Raw genomic sequence first — 16,488 nt, forward strand, 5'->3', positions numbered from 1 at the left:
ATTAAAGATGCCAAACTGTCATTGTAGTTTATTAGGGACCTCGGTGACTCAGTGAGGAAGGCGCTAGCCCACTAATCAGGGGTCCGGGGTTCGAGAACTTTCTATAGGATTATTAGCTGGTTTACCCTTGTCATTGTTGCCGGACGGTGTATAATGAGACAAAAAAGGGCCTCTGAAAAACAAAAACGATTGGCAGTTGGAAATCGAAAGACAAAGTAGGCCGTAGCGCTGATATCCGAGCATTTTTTCTTCATAGAGCAGGTGTACAAACGGGGGATGTTAAACACCATTTTATTTCAAAACAATGATTTATTCACATCATTCATCACTTAAAGCATTCCAGAAGCAAAACCGATCACATTGAAATTGATAGATTGGTTTAAAAATATGTTACAAGCGGTGATTGAACAAAATACACTCTTTATTCTTTCAAAATTACCTTTGTACTTTAAAGTATTCACAATACTGGAAAGGTATCAAAATAAATGACTTAATGAGTAAGATGTTGGTTCGCTAACCTGGGGTCCCGTGTTTGGTCCCTGTGATGACCGAGAAAGTTCATCATGATTTTCCGGCGTGGTTCCCCCTTGCCAGTGGTGCAGGACGGTGGGCCCTGGCAGTCCGGATTCGATATAAGAGTAGGATATAGCGCCGCTGTCCGGGCAAAATTTCCCTGATAGCATACGGTATCCGTGATGTCCGTCTCCAAAGCCCATAACAGTAGGACGTTAAACCCCATTTTATTCATTCATTAATGGATCGTCTCATTATCAACCTTCAAATCATAATATAAACCCAGATGTGTAAAATTTCGCGAAATCTTTGAAAAGCTAAAGGTTTTGATAATCACGCCATTTAATGTTTTGTTATTCTAAGTTATTATAAAGCCGAAACGAAAATAACACCTGATTTTAATAACCGTGTCTTGTTTTCAAATTTGTATATATTTTTTATTTCGTTTAATATCCATTTTCTACATCAACTTCACCAACAAGTGGTCTCTTCTGTACAAAACGTTGACAGTTTTCTAAAAAATCATCGATTAACTGGAAGTACAAAATATAGTTAATACCCCGGTTATTAATAAAAGTTATTAATAATATTATCCTATTCAAGTGGGGAAATAAAACTTACATACTATGGTTTTGGGTAAAAAGTACAAATTATAGTTAATACCCAGGTTATTAATAATATTGTCATATTCAAGTGAGGATATAACTATACATACTATGGATTGGGTAAAAATGTGTCTCGTGTAGTCCTGGGCTTGGAAAGTTACTCAGTATCATAAAACCCAAATACCCTTTTCGGTGACAAATAGATACTGGGCAAGAAAATGATATTCTGGTATTATTATATAATACAGATATATCTATACCAAACCTTCCCAGCACGGCAAAAGTAAGGCTACCCCCCACCCCCAATTCGCTTTATTCTCTAAAGAATAAATTATACCACCCGTTCCAATATTATTACCACCTAGAAGGGGATTTTTGGGGCTGTCACACATTGACGTATAGCATCAGCGTATGCCGACGTATAAGAAATTTAGCAAATATGCAGGTGTACGTTGAATAGGTTATGGGTTCGTTTTTAACAAGTTGCGAGGACGCTGAAATACGATGATATAAGTTGTTCGCCGAACGCGGCCCAAAATTTTGTGCATGCATAAAATTTTCAGCGTACGCCGACGTATTGCTTACACGTTAGAAGTACGCGTTCACGCACGTTAAATGTAAGTTACTCAAAAGTTGACACACATCGGCTACCAGCAGGGCAACTGAGCAGCGTACGCGTTACTGATTTCTAATCTATAGGCAACGTACTTCTGATGTCATTAGAACTAACTGAACGTGTTTGAAACGTGTGTAAAGGTGAACATGTGCAGAAGTCTACAATCATGGCGGAACCTGAGAGGCTGCGACGAGAGTACCAAAAAATCTTGAGCGGAGGTCGAGGCCTGCTTGAGAGGACGCATTGGATTCTGCAAGAGGGCGATATTGGCTATCATCGTCAGAATATTGGTCAGATGAAGATGGGCACGAGGGTGGGCGTGGAGGTGGTAAGGATGAAAATTGCTTAGGTCAGCCCCTTCCTGCAACTTTCCTTGATTTTTTGGGAGGCATGTTGATCGATCGACGTCCACTTCAATAATTACTTGTGGTTCTAGAGAGCCCCATCTTCAATAGAAGGCTTGATTTCACTTTAACTACGTACATCTTATCAAGGCCGTCAAGTAATACCCTACATATCTCGGCACTAGTTTCGATTGGGTACAAGCCCAACTTGTAAGCCTATCAAATTCCTCGATCGTCGCGAATACCAAGCCTCGCGCTTTCCAGTTAAGTTCAAGGTTTATTCAATGTCAAGGTTTCCGTGGAGGTCGCGATGTCAGATAACATAGCTATAAGTTCGGGAAAATAAAGCTATTTCACACACAGTAAACAAGCAACGGCCAGATGTTGTAAAACTCGCAGTCGTTGCTTTAGGAACATGAGAGAGCCCCCGCTTTTATATCTGACTGTCACGTGGTCGTCGAAGTATCCCCAACCCGCTATGCATAAGTTAGGCATAGGTTAGACTAACGTTCATGAGTTCCGCATAAGTCAAGAACGCTTTACATGTATAAGTTATGTTTACGTTGGGGATAAGTTATGAATAAGTTACTCATACGTTAAACATAGGTTATATAATCGTTCGGCGGATTATAAGTACGTTGCATATGCGTCCAAAAAAGATCGTCCTCTCGATTTTTAAATTCAGCTTCAGCGTATGCCAGCGTATTGGATAATTATTTCATACGCCGGAATAAGTTGTCTAAAACGTTATAATGTGACAGAGCCATTTATGACCTCCATCATGGGGACATACATGTAAAGGTCCACTTTCAAGAACACGTATGTTTTAAGCTCGGTTATCCATAATATATTGAACTATTTTTTTCTTTTAGTGGAGTAATCTCGACTGTTCCTTGATCTAAAGCTCCCGTGTGCCTCGTGTACCTACGTTTCGCTTGAGTTAGGGTCTTGTAAACTGACTCTATAACAAAAGCCCCGTGTTGGCTTTTCTGTCATTTAGCTCCTTATACGCCGATTTATTACGTTATTATTATCCCATTCTAGGCGATAATAATATTGGCTTGGGTGAAAATACACGCACATACTTTATGACTGTACATTACCTTTTGAAAATGTTCCTCTCTATACAGACCATAAGCTGTATGATATGTAATAAATACACCGGGTTCCTCCCATAATGGGCTTTTAGTCGGTAGTGGTTCTCTTTCAAACACATCTAATATTGCTTTTGATATCCAACCATTTCTAAACATTACAAATATAGATTTTATAATATACAATATAATTATTAACTGTCCATTGCGTTCTTTGTTAGCTTAAACAAAATCGATAAAGTCCACGAAAGCCAAATTAAATGCGACAACAACAGGGCAACTCTATTTGGCTACAGGGTCTTTTAATGAGTCCCATCCCAGCGATTCAAATTTGGGATGTTTAAATCAATTGTCGAGAAAAATACGTTTAAAATCTTCTTTGTCAACAAGACGATAATATACGCAAGGTTTGCCAACTAGCACAAGCAAATTTGTTTTGTTTTAATATATAGAGTATTTTTATATCAGACTTTTCGATCTTAAAAACGCAGATCTCCTGAATGATCAACATGAACATGCTAGAAGATAAAGTTCTCTTTTGTAAGGGGTATTCATTTTTAAGGTATAGCAAACAAATTTTAGTTCAGTTCAACATTACTACACAGTTAGTCCTACCCATATTGGCAAAATATATAATTCCTTTAACATAAACAGATGCTTACTTGGGAAGTATTGTGCTTTTTTACCCAGCAACTACTTTCTGTTTTAATACAAATGTAAGAATGTGATATAAATATAGCGAATGTTAAGTTTTATGAATTGGCACCAACGAATGTATAACCGATTGTAGTAATTGTGCAATTGTCATACCTCAAAGCATTAATGATTGAATGTTCGTTAATTATATCACCTCTTCCTACATTAATAAAAACTGGTTTCTGTAGAGATAAAAATATAATAATATATTAATTAAACACATAACTAGCCAGATTGTTCACATATACCCCAGAAGTAAAAATATATAGTGCTTTATGTAACGAATTTTGTTATAGCGTAATAAGGTACATGTACATTAGAGTAAATGGGCTTACCTGTGTTCCGTAAAAGGAGTCGAGGTGGCTCAACGAGTAAGGTGTTGGTGGACAAATTTTCCAGCGCGGTTTATCTTTGCCACTGGTACAAGACGGGGGGGGGGGGGGGGGCAAGTCTAGAAAGGACAGTGTCTAGTCGTTCGGATAGCACGAAAACCCGAAGTTCCTTGTACATATTGTCCATCGCGTAAAATAGCAATTGATAATGGATTTCGATGTAAGAATAGAAATGTAGGATGTTAAACCGCACTTGCAGTGTGTAAACATTTACCTTTTTGCAAGCTGATAAAACATCACCGTTTAATAATCCAACAGTGAGATGAGTAGATGGTAACAGATTAACTATATAATCACAAGTAGATAATAAATCTTCTAAACCCTCTAATAATCTGTTAATAAAATTAATGTAGATAGTAAAAGATCAAATCGACTGAAATCCGGAACCACAAAAAAATATTTTAAGATGGACAGATCAGTTAATCCTTTAATGTGAGAGCAACTTCGTCCCCTCTGGTAAGTATCGGTATTTAGGGGAATGTGAATATTTCACCATGTTACTCTAAGAACTACATTAAAAACATTATGCATCGTAAATGTTATGTGGGGTTCCAATCAACTTAGTGTCATTCAATAGACAGTTTTGATGCCACGTGGTAGCCACGGTGGCTCAGCGCTTAAGATGCTGGCTTGTTAAACAGATTAGACTATGTCCCCGGGTTTGATCCCGGTGTTGGCCGAGACAGTTTCCCGAAATTCTCAGAAGTGGTTTCCCCCGTGTCAGTAGCACGTCTCTAATCGTTTGGAATAGGACAACAAACTGTGGTACCGTGAACACTTTGGCGCGCACAGAAAAGAATCCTTGAGTTGGAATTCGATATCAGAGTAGGCCGTAGTGACACTGTACCGGCAAAATTTCTCTCATAGCACACAATTCATGACGTATGCCCGTTTACATTCGCCCAGTCGGTGCAGAACAATAGGACTTTAAACTCCATTTCATTTCATTTTCTTTGTTGCCACGTTCCTATAAGTATAGTACATGTACAATATAACAGTCGTGAAATAAACATGTGACAATCTGACGAAGAATTAATCGATAATCGATCCTGATTGATCCTATACTGATATCGAAGACGTAAATTGCGTACTTGTATTCATCGATATATGATTCTCTGTTTTCTATGGGCACAGGTCGTCTACTCATAGCTATCACCTTCATTGACAAAGATTTACACAACTTGGCAGCTAAAATAAATATGTCATCTGATTATACTCATGCATCACGAGGTGAACCAGTCTTAGTTAACTATTTCTTCTATAGTTCAATAATTCAATTATTTCGAAACTTGCACATTGAAAAATACCATGGACTCAGTCAAGAAATGGAAAATAGAACATTGTAATGATGTTATAGGCCCACAGGAAGAGCAGTATACTGGAGCCCCCTATCTTGGCAATCACTCATGTGAATGAAATGTACACGGTCGATAAGATTTACCACATTTATTATAGTGTTTAAACATTTAAAAAAAACATGTTGTACATAGATTAACATGGGATGGGAGCACTATGCTCATGAAGCCCCTGCTCAGCGATCCCATGCAATAATACGACCCTGACGTCAGGTAGTGCAAATAATTATATCTTTTATGCTACTCTCACACAGTGACAAATATCGTAGCTAATGGGATAACATAGCGAATGCAATTCGCCGGCAATTCGCAATCGCAATGATCATAAGGCGATCGTCAGACATTCATGTGTTTTAAAGCATTCGAAATCTTAAATGGAGTGATGCAAATATTAGGACATACTCCTACGCAATGCAAACATATTCTCATTGGTTTCAAAACACTTTCGTAAGCGCTCACAAGGCAAGCTTATTGAAATTCGGGCCTGAGGAACGTTCAACAATTTTGCTGTGTACTAATAGAATTGATCGACCCGTTTTAAATCCAATGAAATCGAAGCCGGGAGATTATCTCGCGTTGGTATTTTGCGTTCGTTGTCTTAACTGAATGTTAAATAATCAATCTGAGAACATATTAAGTCGTGAGAAATTTGATATTTTAGCGAAAAATGCAAATGACGCATGGCTTGAAAACACATTTTTCATGTATACTCTTCAAAAAAGTAGGGGATATTGAAATGCAAATACCTATGCAGGTTGTGATATGATAAATAGTCATGGACACTTGCCATGCTTTGAGAATATGTTCACAGATGAAGAACTTATCGCCCCAACAGAACCACTGAGCTGCACATGCGACACGCAATAGCGCCATACACGTGGGAGGGGTTCAATTGTCAGATTTGACACTTCAAGGAAGGGTTGATGAAAACTGCCGCGTGCTGGTTTATCTAGCAATGTATGTTTGCTTTCTTATCGGTTCTTGCATAAGATTTACTGTTTAGCGTATCTTTGCTTTAGTGTGTTACGTTTAATTTGATCGGGAGAGGTGTTCGTCGAAGTCAACGTCAACCGACAACACTACAAGAATTGGCCGTGGCACTGCAAGAGGAGTTGGTCAGATTGCCCCAAACCGTGATTGGACGGTTGATTAGGAGCATGCCACGACGAACTGCTGAATGTCCATTTTCACTTTAGACGGTGTATCTCTCTAAACTGTTTATGTTCATGTATAGGCAGTTGGCCTGCTATTAACATACACTGGTTCCCTCTAATAAAAACAGCAGTGCATTGCCGCAGTTGTGTATTGTTTCTGAATATCCCCTACTTTTTGTAAAGAGTATATATCAGAGAGTTACGTTGGAGGTATATTTTGAAAATTACTCACTTGGTTTTCCGATAAACCCAAGTCCTAATATACCAACCCTTACTTCTTCTAAAGGTCTAAAATCCATCACAGTACTGCTGTAATAAATAATATATGGGAATACCCCTTTGGAAGTTGTATCCTCGTACAAATATTTAGGAATAATGTTTACACTTAAACACCCTAGTCCAACAAGCAAAGAAAGCTTGTAACCTGTTAAAAATCTTCATCAGTAAGTGTAATATTAATATATCTAGTTCATTGTTTTTATTTGATAGAATGATAGTGCCTAATCATTGTTATGGGTCACAAGTATGGAGATACAAAAATATCCCCAGAAACTTTGCATTTAAATTTCTGTATATTTAATATATTCTGCAATAATCTCTTGTACATCTACTTCTTATGCTGTCATTTATTGTGAGCTTGGTCGAAGACCTCTTGGTATTATATACCAAACAAACTGTATTCAGTATTGGTTACAGCTAATATGCCCCAAAACAGATATCCAAGAGCATGTTATGATTTGTTCCTTTCGTTAGATAACGCTGGAAGAATAACATGGGCTTCAAATATTCGAGCTTTATTTGGGAACAACAATCATTTGGTAGTAATAGAGCTTTCATAGACTATATCTAGTGACATAGCATCCAGTTGAAAAAAGTTAATTATTGTCAGTACAAATTACTATTAGAATCCGAGAAATACTTGTTAAACAGTTATTTAAACATACATTATGCAAGAGCTAAATCTGCCTATTGCAGGTCTTTCCTTGGGCCTGAAATGTTATATAAACTATTAGACATTAATTAACGTATCCAGACCATAATCAACTCTCGATGTCAACGCTAGCCTGCGATAATTGTTGGATTATGATCTGATTTGCTGCATAACTTTCCTTCTCGATTTAACGATTAATTGGATAATCGAGACTATGATTTTTGTAGTACCGACTTTAGTAGTGAGGACCGAGGCTATGCGGAACTTTCGATCGCTTATTTCTCGGTTCATAGTGGATAAATTTGACTGAAATTTTCAGCAAATTGCCTTTACATTATCTAGTTTTTAACTATTATAGTGAGAACTGCAAACTCGTTATCTAATCTCCCATAATGTATCTTTAAGTAAATTATAGAATAGCCTTGTCAAGATTCCGTTGTAGTAATCACATGTCAAAGCAGGATAGAGTGTGTAAATATTGTTTAATTGTATCTAACAAAAAGGAGGGTAGGATGGTCGAATGGTTAACGCGTGCGCGTTGGATCAAGTCTGTCATTGAGTCAAGTGGCGTGATTTCGATTCCCCGCTTGTACGTGACAAGGACTACGGCCGCCTATCCAACCTCGCGAGTTTTCTCCTGGTTCTCCGGATTCCTCCCACTCCTAAAGACCACTATTGAAATAAAATTGAATCACACGTTTGTCCCGAAATGACCTAGTTTTTGTGGAGTTAACGTTAAACGCAATCTCTCTCATTACGTTGAAGATGAAATTCATTTTCTAGTTGTTTGTCCAATATATAATCATTTGAGGCTAGAATTATTGCCTAAATTAAATAATTTTGTTCTGAAAAATAGTTTAATGATCGACAGTGATTGTAATAAACTGGCTAAGTTTATATTAATGGAATGAGGTTAAAATGTAGATACCATAAAACATTAACGTCCTACTGCTTTGCTCCGACTGGGCTAATGAAGACAGGCATACGCCTACTATTATATTGAATTCCAAATGCCAAGGAATCTTTTACGTGCACGCCAATGTGTACGCTGGACCTCATTTTTTTCGTTTCACTCGAACGACTATACGCTGTACCTAGTCAGGCCCTCTGCCCTGCACCAGTGACAAGGGGAAACCACGCCAGAAAATCACGATAAACTTTCTCGGCCAATGCATGGATCGAACACACGACCTCCAAGTCTTATTCACTGAACTAACAGTCTAATTAAAGTTTGAATATATTAAATAATTTCTAAATGCCATGTATTTAATATAAATAAAACTTAATATTTGAGATTTGTATATATTAGTGTCATAATGTGAAATATTATTTAAATTATGCCCTAACTGTAAATGATTACATTACATTGTAAATTACAATGATTACTATTTTTGTTATTATAATATCAATTGAAAATTACAATTGTAAATATATTTCTTGAACACAATGTACTATGGGCCGGAGGTCTTGAATACTGAATAAAGTTATTATTATCATTTATATTATTAAATGAATTCTTTAAATGAAATCTAGACGCACGGTTAACTATATATACATGTATATTCAAAACACAACACAACACAAGATATATGGATATAACAGAGAACTAGTTATATCCATATACATTGCATTGTGTTTTGTTGAGAACTCTGTAATGTAAAATATCTAATAATTTAATCTGTCATATTGGCTTAACATATTTTACTTATTTGCTCCGTCACACATAAATCTATATTTGACGATCCTCATGACGTGTATCTAATCATGGAACAGTTACACCTGGCACAGATTACTCCAGGATTTAAGGTCTGCTTAGAAAGTTACAAGATCGAAAACGAACTTAACTACTGCATGAATTATTCAAGGATCTGAATTAAAAACAATTTTAAGTACGATATCCTCAATTTAATTTATCTATTTTATAACTTTACTAGGGAATTGGGCTTTTCCATCATTAATATATGTTAACTCCCCGGGCGACAGGTAGTGAGGACTTATCGATCTTAAAGCATATACGGCATAAATTTGTATTTGTCACGGAATACTACATAAAGACCGTATAAACATTTATTAAATCTTCAAAACTTCGTAACTTCTCAAAAATAAGTTTTGAAAACTAATAAATTAGCTGGAAGACAAAAAAAGTGACATCATGGAGTGTTGAACAATGCATAGAGGTGTATCTGGCTAGACAACAAAACACATGACCATGGCAGCTAATGTTATATCTGAAATCGTTGAAAATCAATAAGATCCTTCGACTCATGACTTTAATACATTTAACTCTGGCAGTAATTATCGAAAATCGTTGACAATCAATTTAAATTAACAAAAAGGGTATATTGTCTATGTTTAAAGGTTCAGTAAAGCAAATTGTTTACATTATATCCCAAATGCAATAAATACGTAGGCAGTATTTAATGGTATTATTGGTATTATGTATTCACCAAGAATGATTTGGCCTGTACGAAGAAACTTTGTTCTGAGAGCGGCTCTACGATCACTTTTTGTTTCGATTTCCATCTTTCACGAGATCTTTAACATGGCATGCTGTATAATATAAAACAAGCCATCCAAGCCACTAGACATCTTTACTTACCAAGCCCTGGGGAAAGTATACTAGAAAATTCCTAGGAATTTTCTCGACCAACCCGGGATCGAACGCGGGATCTCTTGGCTAGTGAGACAGTGACATACTCACTATGATCTTAAACTCAATATTAAAACTATATGGTGGCATGTTTACCGCCGTGGTTCCCCTTGTCCATGATGCAGGACGGAGGGCCTGACAAGGACAGCTGTCTAGTCGTCCGGATGGGACGAAAAACCGAGGTCCCATGTACACATCGGCGTGCACGTAAAATATCCCTTGACAGTTGGATTTCGATATCAGAGTAGGTCGTAGTGCCGCTGTCCGGGCAAAATTTCTCTCATGGCAAACTGTATGGCGTATCCCCGTCCTCATTAGCCCAGTTCGGGGCAGAACAGTAGGACGTTAAACCCCATTTCATTTCATGGTGGCATGTTGGGCCTTTTGTTTGTGCAAAATCATAAATCGTTCAGATTTTGTAGCGGCGCGAAGCTTCGTCGATCCATTTTCGAGAATATATTAGGTCTATTTTGGTTTTAAAAATATCAAAAGTTTATTCCTTACAAAGCCCATTCTTTTTTCCTTTGCTTTTCGTATAGCTCAAGTATTTTTCTTTCACTCCATAAAATATAAGAGAGTATATACTGTGGTATGGTTACATCCATTAAACTGTATATCCTTGTGTAGATGAACGGTGGTGGTTTCTTACAACATAAACATAACAGATTAAGTGCAATTAATTAGTTTATATATAAAATTACAACAAAAGTCATTAACCTCGTGGGGTGGCCGATCACAAGGTCTGCCAATGAGTCAAGTACGAGATAAGGAGTGGTGTAGCCTGTCTAACCTCGTGGGTTTTTTTCCGGATCCTCCGGCTTCCTCCCACTAGTAACGACCCTAACGGACAAGCGAATTAAATTATTGAAATAAAATTGAACCACATGACAATCCCGAAATGACCCACTTTGTGTCAAGTGGACGTTAAATCCTCTCCCCAATCGGGAGATAATTTAGAAGACCGGCGTTATGGAAGAAATAAAACCACATGCGCCTGTAGTGATGAAAAACTCTTTCCATTATTAAGCTCACACTGATCAGCAATGAATATTCCCTGGGCACCTAATGTCACTGATAGGGATGACATCGGTGCGGCTTAATTGTAGAACATTTTTTTTTTTGAAGTATTAGAAAAATAAATAAAAGATTTTGAAGTAAATGTAAGTAAAAATTTTTTTCCTATTTAGTGTAAATGGGTATATAAAAGAGCAAAAGGCACCTTTCTGCCCCGACTAGTTTTACTCTACAACGTCTTATGTAAACAATGCACGTGTCGTGCCACTGAGTCAATGATCGGCAAATAATAACTGATTGGTTAAGCACTAAAATCAATCTAATATTATCCAATCAAATTACTAAAATTTGGATTTTATCTTAGCTAAAATTTCGTGAAACAGGCCCCTGTTCTGAATCGAATAAGGGGCAAATAATTCGTCTTAACCACCCCACCCCACTCCCTAAAAACAAAACAAAAAGACAACAAACAAAACAGAGAAGATACAAGTGTCTCACCCCTTGTTCTCTCCAAATTGCGAATGGTATTTCATTTCCTGAAAAATATAAATTCCAGCTTAGTTACTCGGCGTTGCACGGGTTGATTTCTTATACAGGGGGGCTGCGTCGTAATGAGTAAGACAAGACGCTGGTTCGTTAACCAGGAGGTCTTGGGTTCGTTTCTATGGAAGGGTATCGCTGCCAATATTAAATGCTCTGCTACAATGTCTTTTCCATTGATTATATGTAAAAAGTACAATGTACAAAGTCCTAATTCCGGTAATGATAAAATCAAAATACCTTTAAGGCAAGAGTTAAATTTTGCTAATGGCATGGGTTTACATAAAACACGTGCTTGATCGGGTTATTTTTACTCTGTTGTGTACAAAGCAGTAGTCCAGTCGATAAGTCCCGCCCCAAAAAGATCACGTGAGCGTTTTAAATGGCGGGCAACTAGGGCAGTGATCATAATTTCGAAGTATGGCGTAGATGGATCGATGCGTGCAGTTTGGCGACTCCATTGTGCAAACTACAATATTGGAAAAGTTGAATCTCCAAAAGGAGAGAGAGATCATTTAGGGACTAACACATGGTTCAATTTTATTTCAATAATTCGCTTGCGCGTAGGGGTCTTTAGGAGTGGGGGGAAACCGGAGGACCCGGAGAAAACCCACGAGGTTGGACAGGCAACCCTACTCCTTGTCACGTACAACCGGGGAATCGAGACCCCGCCAGTTGACTCAATGACAGACCGTATGATATAGCCCGCGCGTGCTAACCATTCGGCCATCCAACCCCCATCTCCAAAAGGAACATGAATGCATGTATGGTTCAATTCCGTTCAGTATGTACGAAGATATGATGAATTAATATCTTTTCATTTGCCCATTTTTAATCCGATTGAATCCAAGCCAGAAGATAATCAACCGTTGATGTCTAGTCTTTGTTTTCTTGATTAAATGTTAAATAAGCAATTCAAGTACGTATTATTCACAGGAGCATTATAAGTTCAAACAAACCTGCAGTTATGCTGTGGAACCATTTTATATTGGGGTACTTAGTAATGATCTTCTCATATATAGTTTGACTTCCAAAACATACATTTATATCTGTAATTCCTTCGAGTTCCTCGTCCGTTGGGATAATACCTAAACAATAACAAAAACGATAGTGGTAAATGGACAAGGAAGTGGGTATGACGTAATCGACGCCATTTTGTATTTATTACGTCATATCAAACATAGAGGTTCATCAATTATGTTAGAGGAACAAGCTTGCCAAGTTGCACGTACTTGAAAAAACAAACGTCAGCACTATGAGCTAATGATGATGGTCATTTTACTATGTATGCAGTTGGCTATGGGAAAAATTTTGCTCTGATAGCAGTGCTTAGTCCTACTCTTAAAGATATCAGGGGATCTTTAATGTGCTGCTATCGACTAACTACCTAATAAAAAGAGTATAGGCTTATTACCATAACGTTCTAAGTATACAAAATAAAATTTCAGGTTGGGTTGAATTCTTTGTATATAGTCTCCCACTCCAGCATGATGACAAACGACTAGAATACGCAGATCTTCCATCATGCATCTAAAAATATATTTATAAATATTTGAAAACGTGTATTTCGGATTTGTTTGTCGAACCTCATGCTATAAATTTAGAGAGGTACTGATGTCAATAGGACCTATTGCTCAATAAAAATATATCGAAACAGAAAGTGCTTATCGACATTATAGCATTAGATAATTTCTTAAGAAACCCGTTAACCGGTCATTGCTTATCGATTTCATTCGAAAAATTTGGAGTTGTACGCTTTTCGTTAAATGGTATGGGATGTAACGTTTCTAGCAACCGGGCCTTTACTCTGTCTTTTAAATGCCCTATATGACCTCGGGTAATGAAGTGTTTATCTCCTTGATTTGAGATTTGTATTACAGTACAATTGTACGAGGGCTGGCTGAAAAGTTCTAAGTCTATCTGCGAAAGACCTGTACGCATGTATCTTTGATGGGCTTAGTCTTTTCAGTTGCAGGTACTTAGTGACTGCCCTATAGCCAGTTGTGTCCATTTCTGATGCTTTTATTGCGTAGATTCACGAGACGGTGTTGCAGTTCTTATGTCTATGATTCATTCAATGATTGTCATCGAGTCTGTCTTTGAGTAGGGTCGCCTACTGATAGAACATGTGCGGATCTTGATGAATATGGCTCATAATTGGTCCAACACAAGGGCGTCTGGCACGCATTCCGGCAGAGCGTAGTCGCCGACGAACAGTCTCAGCGCTAATAATTTCAGGACCCCTCACAGTAACAACGCCACAGAAAGGAGGCAGTGTTGATTCTGCAGATGTGCATGGCAGTCACGCTTTGCCATCCAGAATGTAGTCGATTTATAGTGAACTCGGACTGCTGGATACGATTGACCAGTCTCCGGATGGTAGTGTGATGACACTCAAACCTTCTGTCTACTGCCTTGGTACTCATTTCCCCAGGAATTAGCGCAATGGCGCATTCTCGATGTTAACCTTGGCATATCGTTGCATCTACCACAGAACTGTAGAGCTTGTGTCGACCCTACTATTCTTTAATAGCTACATTTTATACCTCATGTCCCACCGTGAAATTATGAATTTTCAGCAATCCCGTTTACAATAAAACAAATTTGTTTGAGAAAATTGATCCGCGAAAACTTCATTTTACATGCAGTTTAAAAGGCAGATTTCGGTGTTCTTTTAACTTTCATAAACATAATGGCATCACGTAATGAGAGTTAAGATTTTGTCGTTTTCACCGCGTTTTATAATATTTGTGGAATGTCAACATGTTTACGAAACTAACCTGACTAAAATCTGATTTAATATAAGAGAATGATAATAATTAAATTAAAAGCAATAGGGGAAACAATAAATAAAAAAAAATGATAAAAATTCGCATGTTTACATGAGCCAATTGCCTATTTATTATGTAAGTAATAAATTATATAAATTTATGATAGCACATATCAGGTTGAGTTCCAAAATATTTCGTGGATTCCGCTCAATAGTGTCATTTCAGAAATCAGACTGATCTTGTCAACTGATCTTGTCATTTAAATTTTATAATATTTATAACTAAAGAGGGTGTGCTTACCTACAGTGTCAGGTACGTATTATTAAATAATGTACCTTTTATGTTCGTTTTGCTATTCTATAGGATATAGTTTCTTTTATAGACACCAGCTTGTGACTTGAATTATAATTAAGTAACAAGAAAGTATAACCCGTTAATTTTATTGTAATAACAATTTAAGATTATCTTCCTGGAACAGAAAACCCTAAAATGTTAAAAATCTATAGGGTTCATCCTCTCCGATCCCATTGTTTCTGTAGCCTTTAACGCGCCAATTGTTGACGGGTCGACGGACATGTCGCAACGACATAATCACACCGAACTTTGTGCGTGTGAATAAATGAATTAATTATTGGTCTGAGGTAGATTCTAAGAACTATATAATGGATTAACGCGTGAAATGGCGGGGTTTCGTTTCCCCGATTGTACGCGGCAAATAGAAAGGTCACTTGTCCAACCTTGTGAGTTTTCCCCGGTTTACTCCCACAGCAACAAAGCCATATACGAGCAAGCGAATTATTGAAATAAAATTGACCCATGTATTAGTCCCGAAATGATCTAGTTTGTGTCGAATGGACAAACTCCATTTCTCTATCGCTCTCTCAATCTTGTTGGTTTTCTGGATAAGTCCTTATAACCCCTGCAATGTTTTTGTCTTTGGGGTATGTCATTCGGCAAAGGGGGTTAACGGTATGTGAAATTTATTGTTGATGTTTTGATAACTGCCTGTAATTCATTTTTATTACATTGTATCGATCGGCGAAGATCAACGAAATTATAAGCCCATCTGTCTGAGTTTGTATAGTTGGGACTAAGTGTACTAAACATTTGAGGGAGTATCACTTTAAATAAAAACTATGCAAATGTACAAAAACTCTGTGTTATCAAACACGACACATGTGCGTGCATAATTATTGTAAGGCTAACTCCATTTTAAACGTTCATATCCAGAAATGTTAGTTATCATGTACTTCAATAATGTTATCATTCGACGGCTGAATATCGACAGGCTACTTCTTCGTCTATGACACCAATGTTTGAAATTAATATGTAGATTCTATCGCGTTAACAGGGCTTTCCGTAAATTCCAGAACAGAACGTTGCGGAGTGCTGGATATCGAAACGTTTTGCCCTCCCGTGCATGACTACAATGCTTCAATCATGACCCCACTGCTCTGCACCAAATTTGAAAAGAGTCTGTTATAAAACTGTAGCCTATATCATAACAAGGTGTTTCGGCAAAAGGGAGATTACTCCGGAAGAAAACGTGGCTGAGTACTGAATATCAATAGGATCCCCTCCTTATGTTTCACGCCAAATTTGAACAAAAAATCTGAAGCCTCTATCACGTTGACAAAATTTTTAAAATCGACGGGATTTGTACTTTCATGGCCCCAATACTTTGCATCAAATTTGAAAAGAATATGTTAAAAACTGCTCCACACCAGATTTAAAGAAAATCGATTAAAAACTATGGATTCAAAAGCTTTCATAAGGTTTTCGGGACAGGGGAGGTAAATCGACCGGATTCATT

At 37.4% G+C, this 16,488-nt stretch overlaps 1 protein-coding gene across 3 annotated transcripts; it reads right to left on the reverse strand.

Moving 5' to 3' along the window:
- Positions 1 to 346: 346 nt before the first annotated feature.
- Positions 347 to 15,052, reverse strand: LOC126822003 (uncharacterized protein in proB 3'region). Of its 3 annotated transcripts, none has more exons than XM_050550720.2 (11): positions 14,976 to 15,017; positions 13,319 to 13,434; positions 12,864 to 12,992; positions 11,863 to 11,900; positions 10,855 to 10,994; positions 7,002 to 7,075; positions 5,352 to 5,448; positions 4,475 to 4,592; positions 3,983 to 4,050; positions 3,182 to 3,323; positions 347 to 1,046 (listed from the first exon to the last, which is right to left on the reverse strand). In XM_050550720.2, exons 2-11 carry the CDS (start codon positions 13,428 to 13,430, stop codon positions 960 to 962), a joined length of 1,005 nt encoding a protein of 334 aa, XP_050406677.1. In that variant the 5' UTR covers positions 13,431 to 13,434; positions 14,976 to 15,017; the 3' UTR covers positions 347 to 959. The 3 variants fall into 3 exon arrangements, 2 of the variants coding, with proteins under 2 accessions (XP_050406677.1, XP_050406676.1); XM_050550719.2 differs by having other exon boundaries at positions 7,002 to 7,078; XR_008788364.1 differs by lacking the exon at positions 13,319 to 13,434 and having other exon boundaries at positions 7,002 to 7,078; positions 14,976 to 15,052.
- Between the last annotated feature and the right edge of the window lie 1,436 nt (positions 15,053 to 16,488).

Source organism: Patella vulgata, chromosome 5 (genome assembly GCF_932274485.2).
Source record: "Patella vulgata chromosome 5, xgPatVulg1.2, whole genome shotgun sequence".
Classification (NCBI taxonomy): domain Eukaryota; kingdom Metazoa; phylum Mollusca; class Gastropoda; family Patellidae; genus Patella; species Patella vulgata.